This window comes from Aethalodelphis obliquidens, unplaced genomic scaffold (genome assembly GCF_003676395.1).
Source record: "Aethalodelphis obliquidens isolate GAN/ISIS:26980383/991018 unplaced genomic scaffold, ASM367639v1 scaffold6, whole genome shotgun sequence".
Classification (NCBI taxonomy): domain Eukaryota; kingdom Metazoa; phylum Chordata; class Mammalia; order Artiodactyla; family Delphinidae; genus Aethalodelphis; species Aethalodelphis obliquidens.
Window position 1 is genome coordinate 25,007,536 of NW_020837950.1, and position 15,672 is coordinate 25,023,207.

The following is a 15,672-nucleotide window of genomic DNA, read 5'->3' on the forward strand; positions in this document are numbered from 1 at the left end:
GCACCATTTAAATGCTTTTTGGGGGATTAGTGGGCCCATGATATGTACATGGGTTTGTTCCCCTTTCCTTGCAAATCCGACATCCTTAGTAAAAATGTGGACTTTTTAAGTCTTTGGTGGTGACCTTTTGATTCTCTTGGATATTATATGTGACATCTACCTGTAAATGAACGAGAGTTCATCTTTGGAATAAAGCTCAAGTTCTGAGATATTTTGGAGGGACATTTGTATACTCATTTCTGTGTCACCTGAATGTCATTTCTGATAGAACTTTCTTTAGCAGTGGGCTTGGAGTGTTTATTAGTGCTTAGGGTTTTTTTTTCCATATTTAACAATTTAAAAAGTCAACAAAATAATTTGTTGACTGTCATGCAATCTTGCAGATTTTTCTTTTCTTTTTTTAAAGCCCTGCTAAGTAGCAGGTGGTTTTACATGAGAGGGTAGGCCTGTCAGTCTTGTGAACTCCACTGCCAAACATGGATGTCCCATTTTCCCCGCTACTCAGAAGGGAAGGTAATTAAGTGAGAGATTTTACTCAAATTCATGCTCCCAAACTATATATGGCTTTATTTACTCTTGCTATATTTTAAGTTTGGAAACAGGTAGAGAAGTTGAAGGTTTCTGTTACATATTGACCTTATTCCTTTTTCCATTTTTCCCACAACATTTTCTGTGTAAAATTATTAACCAAAAGACAACTTAATGTTGAAGTATGGAAAAAAATTTTGAAAACAGGGACATTTTTCACTTTGATGTTAGTTTCTGATATTACTGCCTGATAAGAATTTTTTCGGTTAAAAATGTGAAACATAGATAAGATAACGTACGTACAGTGTTCCCAAAACTTTCAGGTGCTTTATAAACAGGTTTTCACTGCAGTTCTGTGATGAGGTTAAGTAACTTGCCCCAGGGAACACAAGAAACGTCCATTCGTAAAGATATAAAGAAAAGGGAAAAAAATTATCAGAAATCTTCATCCCCATCTTTATTTAATCCCTTGATGAAAATTTTTTTAGATCTCTGCATATTTATTCACAGGTATCCTATTTGATACCAGTAGGATCTTTTAATATGTATTATTTGTGCTTTGATTTCTTTAAATTCACCCAGAAATACTTTATAAACTGTGGAATGGATATCCATTATTCTTTTCATTGGCTGCATAGTATTCCACTTGTAAAGGGGTATCATAACTTATTTAACCAATTTCCTGTTCACTGACGTTTTGGTAGTTTCCTAGTCTTACAAGTGAAAAGTGTGATGAACATCCTTATGTGTACTTATATCCCTAGAAGTCTCTGAAAGTGAGATTACCAGATTAAAATCAATGCTTGTTTAAAATACTCTGATTTTGATAACCAGTTTACATCTTCATTAGCAATCTTTAGTTTCTGTTACTCCATGTAGAATTTTAACGTGGTGTTTTAAATTTAAAAAATAAATGATAACCAATGTTTATTGGGCATTTATTATGTTCCAGGCACTACTTTAAGCACATTACATATATTAACTCATTTAACCCTTGCAATACCCCACAAGAGCTTTTTAAAGATGAGGAAAGAAATAAATGTGGTCATATAGCTTAAGTGTTGAGCCAGGATTAAGCTGAGATAAAATACTGAACCACATGCTAAACAAATGTGTCCTGTTGTGTCTCTCCCTGCCATTATTGTGGCTAAGTGATCACTGCTTTGATAATTAGTTTTTTAAGCATTATACCTCGATTAGTAAATCTTCTAAGTAACAAACTCCTTTATAATAAAGGTGCCTGTTTAAAAAAGAAAACATGCATATACACAATACTCTGCATATATTTATGAAGCAGTGGGTTTGAGCCCCCCCCTCCACTGACCCTAATTTTTATCTTCCCTTTCCTGTTGAAGGTGGGTAGTTGGAATCACAGGCAACATTTCTAGGTGATTGAATTTGCTTTCTAATTTTAATCTAAGAGACTATTTTATTAATACTTCTCGCTTTGCAGATTAGTAAATTGAGGCTTATACCTTTCCAGTGGTTATGCAACTGTGATCTAGGTGCTCGTGCTCCTTTTACTCTTATATTAGAGTTAAACCCCAATTCATGGTCAGCAGTTAATCTTTGTGTCTTCAGAATGTATTTTATGCTTCCTCTGTTGCAGTTATTTTTGGTAATAAAGTTTCTGGTGAAGTAGGCCCTTGAAAAACATGTATTATTTAGACCAGATGTTCTTTAAGGATTCTTTATGTTCTATGAACTATAAAATGTCTAGTCTTTGAATCCATTCCTGACTACAGTGCTTCTCACTTTGCTGGACACGTATCTATCTATCCTGTTGTAAACTTTTTCTCATTCACATTTTGGAGCTGTGCAAATACTTATTTAATTACAAGCACGTTAAACTGGAGCAGAATGAGAGAAGCAAAGAAAGGATGGTTGATGGTATATTGCGAAGATAGGCCAGGAAGCTTAAGTTCTGAGTTGTGGGACTTCAGTTTGTATGCTGAGTAGGTTATCCTTTAGGTTCCTTTGATTTCTTTCTCTTTATGCCACATGGGATGAGAAGCTCTGATCCTAGCTTGTATGTCCTGTAATTCTGTAGAAGGTGAACATTGGGTTGGGGGAAGGGAGGATCGCTTTTTATATATACATACATGAAAAGATTATATATATGTAAAAAATATATGTGTGTATGAATATTTGTGAACATATAATAAGGCTTTTCTCTATTTAGGCAAGTTCCTGTGGAATAGAATTATTCATTTTAGAAGGGACAATATCAAATATAATTGGTCAGCTTACCATTTTTGTAATTGGGGAACCATCCTAACTCATGCTGGGCTCAGCATTTGAGCTGTATTCTACGAAGGGGAGTAACTGTTGCCCAGCTGATTTGCCATTACATCAGAATGAATGGTCTTCCCTAGTCTGCTACTGATAATTGGGGCATGGGAAATTTGTATGTCTTGTGTGTGTTATGGATAAGGAACAATGACATGTTTAGCAGCTTGTGTCATGGTTCCAAGTTGCCTCACTATTTCAAATGAGTCCAAACACCTTGTGGCACATTTGTCTGCTATAGGATTTAGTCTGAAATAAACTAGATTAGTAAAATGAATAAGTATAGATAATTTTAAAATTCTTACTGGTTAGGGATCATCTCTAGTATCTAGAAGTAGATGCTGGAATTGGCTAAATGACCTAAGGTTAATATGGTGGTCATCTGCATAATTTAAACATTTTAAACAACTTAATAGTGTTCAGTGAAGCTTGTTTTTAAATGAGCTACTTTTCCTTTATGGATGATCAAAGTATACATAGGTTTTACAAAGTACTTCCAGTGTTTTTTACTATTGCTGTTAAGGATACATGCAAGAGTAAACAATGAAAACAAGAATAAAAAGTTTTAGTTTTCCTTATAGAGCAATATATGCATTTTGAACAAAATTTGGAAAGCGTTAACTTAGGAAAATAAACTTGCTAATTCTTTAACTCGGAATTTTGTGCTGAATTTTGTTTGTATTACTGTAATGTGAGGTGGAATTGTCTTTGAGGCCAGAAGCAATAAAAGACTTAGTTCTTGCTAAATTTTGAACATACTTTCAGTGTGAAAATACCTTTTCATGTAACCTGAAGGAGAATCTGGGAAAGACTCTGATGCCATTCTCTTTTTGCCTAATTTGTCCCTACCTTTTTCCCACTGCCCTCAGTTTTTAATTTCTAAGAAGGAAAGGATTTTACATGCAGAATGGCTAAAGGTGGAAAGAGACTGTTCCTTAATAGAATTTGAAGCATCATTAAGGAAGGGAAAGATGTTTATGGATAAGGCATGGAGGATACTTGATTACAAGTTCTTTTTCATTGTTTCTGATACTTCGAGTTTTATATCAGTTTATTTGGTTGTTGGACATTTTACTTTCTTGTGACTATAACGCCTCTATGAACATTTTGCATAAAATTTGGAATCTGAGTTATAAATTTTTTTTTTTTTTTAGGAAGGATCGAGATCGTGACCGTGATCGTGAAGATCGGTCTAAAGATCGGGAACGAGAACGAGATAGAGGAGATAGAGAGCGGGAGAGGGAGAAAGAAAAGGAGAAAGAATTGCGAGCTTCCACGAATGCTATGCTTATCAGTGCTGGATTACCACCTTTAAAAGCTTCCCATTCAGCTCACTCAACCCACTCGGCACATTCAGCACATTCAACACATTCTGCTCATTCTACACACACCGGACATGCAGGACACACATCACTTCCACAGTGCATTAATCCATTTACCAACTTACCCCATACGCCTCGATACTATGATATTCTGAAGAAACGGCTTCAGCTCCCTGTTTGGGAGTACAAGGATAGGTTTACAGATATTCTGGTTAGACATCAATCCTTTGTACTTGTTGGTGAGACTGGGTCTGGTAAAACAACACAGGTGAGTTATTGAATACCACAGTACGTACTTCATTAATGTTTATGTTTACTAAATGTTGCGTATTTGGTTCTGGTGGTTATTCTCATTGGCTGTCTGTCAGAACTTTTTGAAGCATAGCTGCTTTTATGTTTAGCAACTTTTAGTGACTTATGGGGTTGGAATCCTGTAGGGAGTACCTGTTTTCCTGAGTCTCTTTGGAAAAACAGCGGTGCTGTTTTTTTCCAGTTTTATTATGTAAATTACGGCAGTGATACTCTCCCACCCACTTTGAATCTGGGGTGGTACATATTTGGAGGCACAAGGTTTGTTTTCCAGTGCTTGGGTGGAGAGAGCTGAACCATTGGAGTGGTTTTGTTTTTGTCATTTTCATTTCTTTGTTTTTATAATTGTTTTGAACTATGTGAATATTATCTATTCTTTAGAAAAAAAAAATAGAAGAGCTAAGTAAAGTCTTTTTACTTGTGACCTCCATCCAATAGTGTCCCCGTCCTCCCCACCCCTGAACTAAACATACATGTTAGTGTTGTATTAGAAATATATTTAGGATATTTTTCAAACATGGATGAACCATTATTTACTAGGCCCATGTTATAGACATTTAGGCTGCTTCTCATGGTTGTTTTCCATGGGCAAGTATATCTTTAGGATAAATTCTCAGAAGTAGAAATTATTGGGTCAGAAGATGGATTATAGTTGTGGAACGTACAGCCAAATAGCCTTCTATAGGGAACGTATCAGTTTACCGTTCCGTGAGTATGTATGAGAGCATATGTGGGAAACCACTAGAGTGTACTACTGAACTTGAACTTTTGCAAATCTGACAGGAGAAAAATGGTATTTCAGTGTAATTTTTAATTTGCATTTTCTTGCTATGAGCGAGGTAACCATATTTTCATTTTCAGATGCTTGAGCCTGATCCATCAGAAAATTTCTTAGATTTTACAAAAATAGCAGCCCCTGGCTATTGTAGAAAATTTGGAAAATTCAGGAAAGTGTTGAAATGAATTTAATAATTACTTATCACGCAGAAATAATTGCTGTGTTTCCTACGGGCCTGATTTTCCATGTTTATGTACCTGTGAACATGTTTAGATTTGAGCATACTACATGTACAGGTTATCCTGTATGTGTATAATTTAAGTTACACAATGCCACAAGTCTGTCAATTTGAGTATTTCATGGAGACATTTTGAAGGCTACAATAGCAACCCAGATTGGAGGCTTTTGTTATATAATATAAGACTGAGCCTAAGTATGGTTTTTCTTTTTAAACGGAGGAAATGTAATGCTGATGTTAGAAGCTAAAACTGTTGGTTTATTTTTATCACCTTATGGAAATTTAAAGAATACATGAAAAGATATAACTCTAAGCTTATTAATATTATATTTTTAATAATTATTTCAACTGGTTTATCTAGTTTGTGTAGTATTAATAGCACCCATTTAGTCAGCAATTGGGTAAAGCCAGGCACTATTAGTTTGTATTATCTCATTTAAGTTTTTCAACAGCCATGCAAGGAAGTTGTTAATCACCATTTTACAGATGAGCAAAATGAGGCTTTGATTTATGAGAGGTTTAGTGGGTTGCCCTAGGTTACACTGTAGATATAGGTGGGTTCAGTATTTAAAACTCTGTCCCTTTGTCTCATAGCCAAAGTTACATTTATTTCATACTGCTCTTCTGTGGTCTTATATGATTAACCTTATTTCAGAGATGAGTTTATTTAGTAGCAGTTAGTGGAGAAGAAGGGCAGGTGAACGCAAAACAAGATTTGTGATTTTTTGGATTAGTATTTTTTTTTTTTTTAAATACTTAAGGTACATGGATACCTAGGATTGCAGGGATTTGGGGTATTCAAAGGGAAACAACTGTAAATAGTGAATTTCATGCAAATGCTTTTTCCACATACTCCTATTAAACTTTGACTCAAAACCATTAAGAATAGTTAGCCGTTTTTGGTTATCTTTTTGTGCCTATCAGAAAGTGAAATTCTCCAAACAAAATTGCAGAAGGAACCTAACTAAAATGTAGTAATAGGGCTTTCCTGGTGGCGCAGTGGTTGAGAGTCCGCCTGCCAACGCGGGGGACACGGGTTTGTGCCCCGGTCCGGGAAGATCCCACATGCCGCGGAGCAGCTGGGCCCGTGAGCCATGGCTGCTGAGCCTGCGCGTCCGGAGCCTGTGCTTCTCAACGGGAGAGGCCACAACAGTGAGAGGCCCGTGTACCACAAAAAAAAAAAAAAGTAGTAATAGTACAACTAGTATTCTTCAAATATCACTGTACAAATCCTATACCAAAAAAATGCCACGTTTCCTGTAGCATTAAAATCTGTTAGGCTTTTGGAGGCTTTGATGGAGATCCATCATGTCCTTCTTGTAGGAGTGGATTCCAATTTAATGTAGTAAGCACTTAGATTTTTCCCATGGTTCTTTCACAGGTAAGTGAGTAGAGAAGAACCATTAAATTATCAAATATCTTAGTTTCTATTGATAATGGAACAGCCAGGAAATGCAGTGTCATCATGGCAACAACCAACTACTTATGCTTGTTGGTCTTTTTTTTTTTTTTCTTCCTTGTTTACCCTTCATTTCCCTCCTTCAGGGAAGTGCTGTTGCTGCTTCTATAGGTCCTATTGAATTTGAGTTTGATAGTTAACTAAAATTAACTTTTAAGATGTACCTAAGGTGTTTCCATTGTGCATACTTCTGAGGGGAGAAGGATAGGAGTTAGATTCTGCTGGCTTACCAAGTATGAGCTGAATTTGTAACTTAAATTGTATAGGAATTTAAGTTACAGTTTCTTAGAATATTTTTGGGAACTAACATTTGTTATGAAGTAGAATTTTCATAAGTTGGAATTTTTCCAGTGCAGAGAGAAATGCTTGGTGGTGGAACACTGACACCATAGAGCATGTTCAGCAAAGCCTCAGTGGACCTAGCTCACTGAGGAGTACAGTTATGACATATCAGTGTTAATACATGACCCTTCCTTGGCTTGGAGAGCTCATGCTATTATAAGTCATAAGTAATAATTTGTGGTGTGCCTAAATTGAATTTTGTTTTAAATTATTAGAATGAGATAAAACACTTCATGTTAAATATACCTGATGTACAGGCAGAGTAGAATTAATTTAAATGTGAAATTATTTGATAGATTCCACAGTGGTGTGTGGAGTACATGCGATCATTACCAGGACCCAAAAGAGGAGTTGCCTGTACCCAACCCAGGAGAGTGGCTGCAATGAGTGTGGCCCAGAGAGTTGCTGATGAAATGGATGTGATGTTGGGCCAGGAAGTTGGTTACTCCATTCGATTTGAAGACTGCAGTAGTGCAAAAACCATTCTTAAGTAAGTATTATCTTTAAAAATGAACACTTTTTTCCCCTCTGTTTTTATTTTCTGCCACTAGATAGGGGACTTTGCTAGTGGAGTCTCAAGCCATCTGACTTTAGAATAATCCAGATTAGACCTTCTTATGCTTACTAGATGACTTTTTAATATGGATTCTTTTTCTTGGTAGTAATATATGTATAGCTATTCAGTGGTCATTGAAGTTCAAAGGTCAGATTTTTTAGTTACTTGGTGCAATATCTTAGGTGAAATGTTGTATCATTTAAATATGATAGAAAAGTAAAATGATATATTTAGTAAAGGACAGTTACTTTTAGAACAAATGATGTGTGGGAAGGGGTATGATTTATTTGGGTGAGAGAGCTTTTAATGTTAACTGTACAGCTATTACCATGCATATGTTATGAGCTAAAAGGAGGAATCTTTTGTCTTGTGATATACTCTTGGAGTCTGCTCAAAGACCTCGTTCCTCTTCATTATACCATGGTGCACATGATTGACAACCATACTGATCTTTTTTCTAACATTTTCTTTAATTTCCCTAGTTTTTTATCTTCATCTTAACACTTCCATTCTGCGTAAGTAGTGATGTTTGTTGCCTGATGGTAATGCTTTTGAAAATCTTCCCCTTTTTAAAATTTGTTTATTCTGTGTATGTATGACATTTCAATCATTTGTTAAAAACAATTTCCTTGTCATGATACAATCTTCTCCCTCAGGTTGTTTTTAAAAGACAATTGGGAATAAAATGTTACATGGACAGTGACATGAGTCTTTGATGGCAGAGGTACATACTGTGTTATGGGGGAAACTGTATATTTTACAGAAAACTTCAAATGTATGTAAAAGTAGAATAATACTGTAATGAACTCATGTTTATTTGTCTTGCATCTTCAAACTTGGCCAATCTTATTTCATCCATATCTCAACCTTTTATATGTCCCATATAATTTGAAGTAAATCCTAGGCATCATACACTTTCATCTAAATATTTCAATGCATCTCTCGAAGATAAGATTTCTTGAAATGTAACTGTGATATCACAACTTAAAATTTTTCCATAATCAGAACATTGTTACCCTCAAATTTCATTTCAATTTCTTAGTTTCTTTGATATACTGTTTTATTAGAACTTCAGGTTGTTGCATTTTTAATAGCAATTGAACTTAGGTGTTTACTTCAGCTTGTCTTTATGACTTTATGAGACATGTTTTTGGCTTAAACCTTAATCTTCATTGAATAAATCTTTTTAGTTTAGTGTAATCACATTATTGGTTGGTCGTAATTACAATATAATTGACAAAAACACTACATAAGCAAAATCTTAACTTATGATTTTTTTATTTAAGATTAGATAATGTCAAGCAATTGAGGATAATAAAAGGCAGATTTTACTCACCTTTAGGAGGAGGAATATTCTAAAATTTGATTCAGTATGCATTGAATTTTTTTTTTTTAAAGCCACAGTTGAGCAGGGGAACAGAATTTGGAAATTCGGAGATGAGAAAGTTACATGCAGTGTTGGGACAGAAGGTGTGTTGTGTGTGTTTGTAGTAGGAAGTGGTAGGCTTTTAAAAGGTGTATGCTTGTGGAAGATTTTGGTTCAGTTAATAGGGAGTGACAAGTAACATATGATAGCTCAAAATGAAACTATCTTTGGCATTGTGATATTTTTTTAATGGAATGGTTTCTGGAGGCTATAATAAAATTTAAAAAACTTTAATTCTTGACAGGGTAAGCTTATTGGAATTTCTTCTAGAATCTTCTGAAGAGCTAGAAGCTGACTTGGTATTATCTTTAAGTGATATCAAATCCTAGTAGTACAGGGTTAGTGGTAGTTTTAACTAATGGAAGTGCTTCATTAAGTGCAGTGTCTTACGAATCCCTGTATGTATTTTGTATAGTCATCTATAAACTCATTTCTTGAGAACCCAGTGTTCAAAACATTTAAAGCTTTAACTTAATGAGGATCGGTTACATAGTTAATTGGGTAGGAAGAGTGAATACATCAGACAACTATCAGTACCCTCCATAAACTATTTTCATATATAGATATAAAATGCTTATGTATCTACTGTGTAGCCAGAAGAAGCCTTTAATTTTCACCCATAGAAGGATGGTAAAGAGGACTAACTTACAAAGATTCTGTCTCAGGAGCTGAGAATTTAACCATGCCCTTCCTCATTCGTTGTGTATACTGAACAAATACGTGTTTACTAATTAAGTTTGAGAGTACTTTAGCCTAATTATATCTTTAAATCATCTTTATACAGATTAATGGTCCAAAGATAGTTTCTTCAGTGTTTGGGACACATATATGTCTAGGTTCTAGGTCTAATATTATGCTATTTTAGAGGATTGGATCTAGTGTAAATTAGTGCACAGTATGTTAGACTAGCCTTAAATAGCTATCTAGTCCCAGTAGACAAGTTACTTTTCAAAACCACCACTGCTAAATGTTTTTATATTTTGTTTGTTGTGTGTTTGCCTGCTCCCATCTTTTTTTTTTTTTTCCCTCCCTAAAGTATTTCTTTTGCAGTATATTTATGTTCCTTTGGCCATCTTGGAATGCACATTATTGGGAGAGGTACCTCATGAGGTAGCAATAAGAAGACCAGAATAGTCAGAAAGATTAAGTTGCCAAATTTGTGATGAGTCAGTGAAAAATATCTTAATTCATTTTAATATTAGGAAGAGGTTGATAACAGTTTTGCACAGGATTTAAAACACTTTGTAGTTGGACTTGTAACAAATTTTAAGAAATCCATTCTTCATTCTTTGTGAAGGAGCTGTTAACTTTTAAGGGAATAGAGCAGTTTAGTAGTCTTGAACTTTCGGGAAAACATCATAATATTTAAGTTATTAATTTAGTAGCTAATTTCGCTGTTATTTTAGGTGGTATGCTTCCTTTCTGTTTTTTTTCCTCAAACTGCCAAATTACTGAGAGATTTTGATATTGAGGGAATCCAGTAATGCTTATTAATTCAGTCAGTTAATAATTGAGTACCTTCTGTGTGTTGGGCAGTGCTAGGTATAGTAGTAAATCTGGTTCCTGTCTACGTAAAGCAAATAAAAAAGTAAATATAAAATCTAAAATTATGATTAGGCTCTGAAAGAGAATTTTGGAGTGTATAGGAAAGCATCATTTGAGAATTCAGTTGAGACTAGAAAAGAGAAGGCAGAATTTTAAGTCAAGGACTGAACTAAAAGTAATGGTTTGCCAGGAGTAGGGATTGGGGTACAGAGAAGCAGATCTTTCTAGGCACATGGAACATCATTTTTAAAAACTTATTTTCTGAAGGGGGAAAAAATCATACTTTTTGCTTGAAGGCACTGTAGTCTGCATATTATTTAAAGTATCCAACTCATTTGTGTGAATCAGCATTTCCATGGCAGATGGCTTTTGAGATATTTCAGGACTGGTTTGTAGACAGTATGGATGATCAGAGATTGGGGTTTTTTTGTTTTTTTCTTTACCTAATTGGAACATAAACCCTTTGGGAAGAGAGTTTGTGTCTGTATCTGTAGACATGTCTTGTGCATGAATCCTTTAAAAAAAAAAATTCTGAGGACACGGAAGGGGCAGCAGAGGAGTGTGAAAATTTGTCACTACAATGTAGACTAAGGGTGAATCTTAAATATAATCATGGAAAGGGTAGAATTTTCATGGAAAGACATTTTCCCTGATTTGTTTAAACTTGTCTTGGTGGAGAAGGTATAGTGATTTTATGTACATAATTTGCCTTTTATTCTGAATCTTTTGCTTTTGGGTATCAGATTCATTTCAATTTTGGGATGTCACAAGACCAAGAACTCAACCCAGGATAATGTTGATGAAGCAGAAAGGGTTGCAGCTCTTTATTGGAGGACACATGCTTTTAGCTCTGTATGACTGTGCACTATCCTGAGATGTTTATCTTTTATATAACTTCAGGACAAGATGCTAGAAAATCAAGGAAAGTTAAAAGACAGGACATAGCTGAAATTTAATTAAGTGACAGGGAGAAATAAAGCCTTGGGTTTTAAGGTGTGGTAAGCCCTTTGTAAAACTTGAGGGAGAGAAGTTTTGAGCAAACCAGCCAAGGAAGTGCTTTTCCATGGAACATGGATCGGAAACTTGCAGAATTTTTATAATCTCCAAAAGACAATCTAGGCAAGAAGATGAAAGAGAATCCAAAAATATTTAACAAATATAAGAACCCAGTAAAATAGAGTATCTAAGGTTGACCCTTGGGGAGGATTTATCAGACATTGCCATAGCAAATTCTTTGGGACCCCTGGAAACAACAGTTCGAAGCACCAGCTTTATAAGGACTACTTAGAGATTCCAGAGTGGGTTTCCAACAAGACAGTCTTGTTCTGAAAAGTTGACTTGAGAAGAGAGTCAAAAGGAAAGAGATTGTAGAGCACAGACTCTAGGATTGCAGTGCCTGAGTTGTGTCCTAGCTCTGCCACTTATTAGGTGTGATTTTGGCCACGTAATTAATCTCCCCTGAGCTTATTGCTTTTTTCAGAAGATGGAGCTGATAATAACAACTACATCTTAGGGTTGTTCTCAGATCACATGTGTAATTTGTGTGTAGCCCATGGAGTAATTCCTGTTACCCAGCAAGTGCTAAGTCAACATTTCTACTCTTGCTGCTGCTGATAGTGGTGGAAGATTTCCAGTTTGAGAAATTATTGGATCTTATTAACCAGTTAACCTGGTTAATTTAAAATGGACTTATAAAACCAATTTAATAAAGTTCCTTTTAATACAACAATTGAATTACAATTTGGGAGTTTTAGCTTGAATTAAACGTTACTTGTCAATATGAAATTAATCAATGAATCCAAATATTCTTTTAGGACTGAAGGTAAGATGTGGAAACAGATATCTGGTCATTAGAGGTCATTAATTATACAAACATCAATTATAAACTACTTTATTGAACATCTGTTATATGGTAGGCTTTGTTCTAATTCAAGTGTAGCACTGAAGTTAGGGAAAGGCGGTCTTAGTGGATCTTTAGAAAGGGGTGGGAATAAAGAGTAAATGTGGCTATTTACCACTTAAGCAGTTCCTGTCATAGAGACTAAAAAAATCACTGTTGTCACCTTAGAATTGAAATTCTGTTGGCTTTTGTTAATTCATAGAAAGCTAACTTGATTTCCTAAAGGTCTGCATATAGTATTACATTTGATGCTTGTGTTTATACTTAGGCACTCGCAAGGGATTATAGAAGTCTCTTTTGTTTACAGTGCCAACATCTTTAAAAACACCAAGTAGGGGGTTTCCCTGGTGGCCCAGTGGTTAAGACTTCGTACTCCCAGTGTAGGGGGCACGGGTTCAATCCCTGGTCAGGGAACTAGATCCGCACGTTGCAACTGAAGATCCTGCATACTGCAACTAAGACCTGGCGCAGCCAAATAAATTAAAAAAAAACACTAAGTAGAACCTACACATTGATCCTAGCTTTGTAAATTCTGTTGTGAAGATGGGAGAACATTTCCTTCAAAAGTTATGAAAATTTGCATGCAGTATATTTTGAAAAAAATGATTTAGTTTCCTTATTTTTCTATTAATTTCTTTTGCTTAATGAGATCCTTAACTCTGAAACACATACCAAATGTATTTTGGCTGTTTGCCAAAATAAAGCTGTATTCTTTGGCTGCTGATCTTCAGCATTTCAGTTAATAACTATGAGGCTATATATACTTGATAAGTGTGATTTGATGTTTTCTGTCTGGCTTTTTTGGTCCATTTTTAAAATAAGTAATTAATTAATTTGGCTGCGTCGGGTCTTAGTTTGGGGCACGTGGGATCTTTTGTTGCATCGCGCAAGCTTCTCTGATTGCCGTGCGAGGGCTCAGTTTTGGCACGTGGGCTCTCTCGTGTGTGGGCTCTAGTGCGAGAGGGCTCAGAAGTTGTGGCGGGCGGGCTTAGTTGCCCTGCGGCGGCATGTGGGATCTTAGTTCCCCGACCAGGGATTGAACCCATGTCTCCTGCATTGGAAGGTGGATTCTTAACCACTGGACCACCAGGGGAGTCCCTGTCCATTTTTTTGATATTAGAATTGCATTAAAACATTGTAGATTGCAAATTATTCCAAGTACTGTATAGTACCTTTCCATGTGACTGTTTACATTTAATAGTGATTTGTTCTCATTGTAACTGATATCATGCTAAATATAGTGTTGTGGTTATAGTAAGATTAGTGTTGCTCATACTGGGTAATGCTTTTGCTAAGAATATGTCAGACTGAACGTGAGCCTATATAAATCTTTATCCCTTTACCAGTGAAAGGATCATTATGTATATAAAGGAACCGAGCTAGTGTTGCTGGCTCTTTTCTGACTAGGTTGGGGAGGTAAGCTATGAAGCAATTAAGAAGGTAGTTTGAATGTCACATGAATTGTGTAGATGATTTCACATGAATTGTGTAGATGATTTCACAGAAGAGGTGGTATTTCATCTGAGCTGAGAAGGATGGAGAGACTTAAATGGGCAAATTAACTAGGTAGATAAGCTAGATTTTAAGTAGAGTAGAAGTTCCCATGCTGCTTTGATTTGCAGCATGCTTAATGTCAGGAGTTTTTTCATGACACCCTAGGCCTAAAGAAATAACTCAGAATTCTTGTTTATTTAGTAGTTTGGTTCTAAGAACCTAATAAGTATTTATGTTCTAACAACTTAATAGATTATTAAACAAATATTGGACATTGAAAGAAAAAACTCAGTCATTATTTCATTCTTAACCACCATTATTTGCTAATATGATGTCTGCGGAATCAGATTGGATGCTCCCGCCTTTATTTTTCTACACAGTAAAATTAGATTGTGCTTTAGTGGATTGTATGTGAGCTGTCCTTTAGGAGATCTTAATATTGAACAACAAAATGTCTTGCTTTTTTAAATGGCTGTGTTCTTGTGGGTCAGGTTTGTGAAGTCTAAAATAAATTCATAGAACTGAGACATACAGTGCTAGCTATTTTGGACATGCACAAGAAGACTTTCTTAAGTTAGTGATGAGTCCAGAAATAGCCAGGTCACTTAAAAGAAGTAAAAAACTTCATTTTTTAAACTGACTTCTATATACTTAAAATGTATGATCAACTTTTTTTGTGCACATGGCATACAGAAGTACTAACTGATATTGGAAAAAAATTGTTTTGATGGATGAAGCTATTTGATAACTATCAGTAGCTCTTTAATAAGTATAATAGCATTCACTGTAAGCATGTTTAAAAATTGTTTGCTTTTTTTTTGGTAATCAACCATTTCATAGTGTTGGCATTGTGAAGGAAGGGTAGGGTGTTTAGACTCACCATATTTGCTGGTGAAAAGAACAATATTTTATAAAATCACTGTACTCTATGTAGTTCTATCTTCTGAATATTATTCCTGATAAATGCAAACTGTTTTAGCTTTGTTATTTTTCTGTTCCTTACTATTGTCATTAAAAAATTATTCTACGGATAGGGGCGTTAAACAAAAATAGGTTTTGTGGTAGGAAAGTGTGTAAGTACTTCTTTTAGTCATTGTCTCTTTCAGAAGTCTTGATCCATTATAACTTTGAAGAAATTACCAGACACAAACCTGTTTGTGTAGGCATTTTAATATGGGTAGCTTTTCTTTAATAGAGACACATATGTCACTTGACTGGATTGTAGTGGGTTAATCTAAAACAGTGGTAGGGCTTCCCTGGTGGTGCAGTGCTTAGGAATCCGCCTGCCAATGCAGGGAACACGGGTTCAAGCCCTGGTCCAGAAAGATACCACATGCTGTGGAGCAACTAAGCCTGTGCGCCACAACTACTGAACCTGCGCTCTAGAGCCCGTGAGCCACAACTACTGAAGCCTGCGTGCCTAGAGCCCATGCTCTGCAACAAGAGAAGCCACTGCAATGAGAAGCCTGTGCACCGCAACGAAGAG

At 35.6% G+C, this 15,672-nt stretch overlaps 1 protein-coding gene across 1 annotated transcript in view; it reads left to right on the forward strand.

Moving 5' to 3' along the window:
* The window catches only part of DHX15 (DEAH-box helicase 15), a 52,461-nt gene that overhangs the window by 2,108 nt on the left and 34,681 nt on the right, over window positions 1-15,672 (forward strand). The window contains exons 2-3 of the mRNA XM_027103236.1: window positions 3,972-4,407; window positions 7,562-7,755. Coding sequence (XP_026959037.1) covers window positions 3,972-4,407; window positions 7,562-7,755 — 630 coding nt within the window. The remainder of the gene's footprint in view (window positions 1-3,971; window positions 4,408-7,561; window positions 7,756-15,672) is intronic.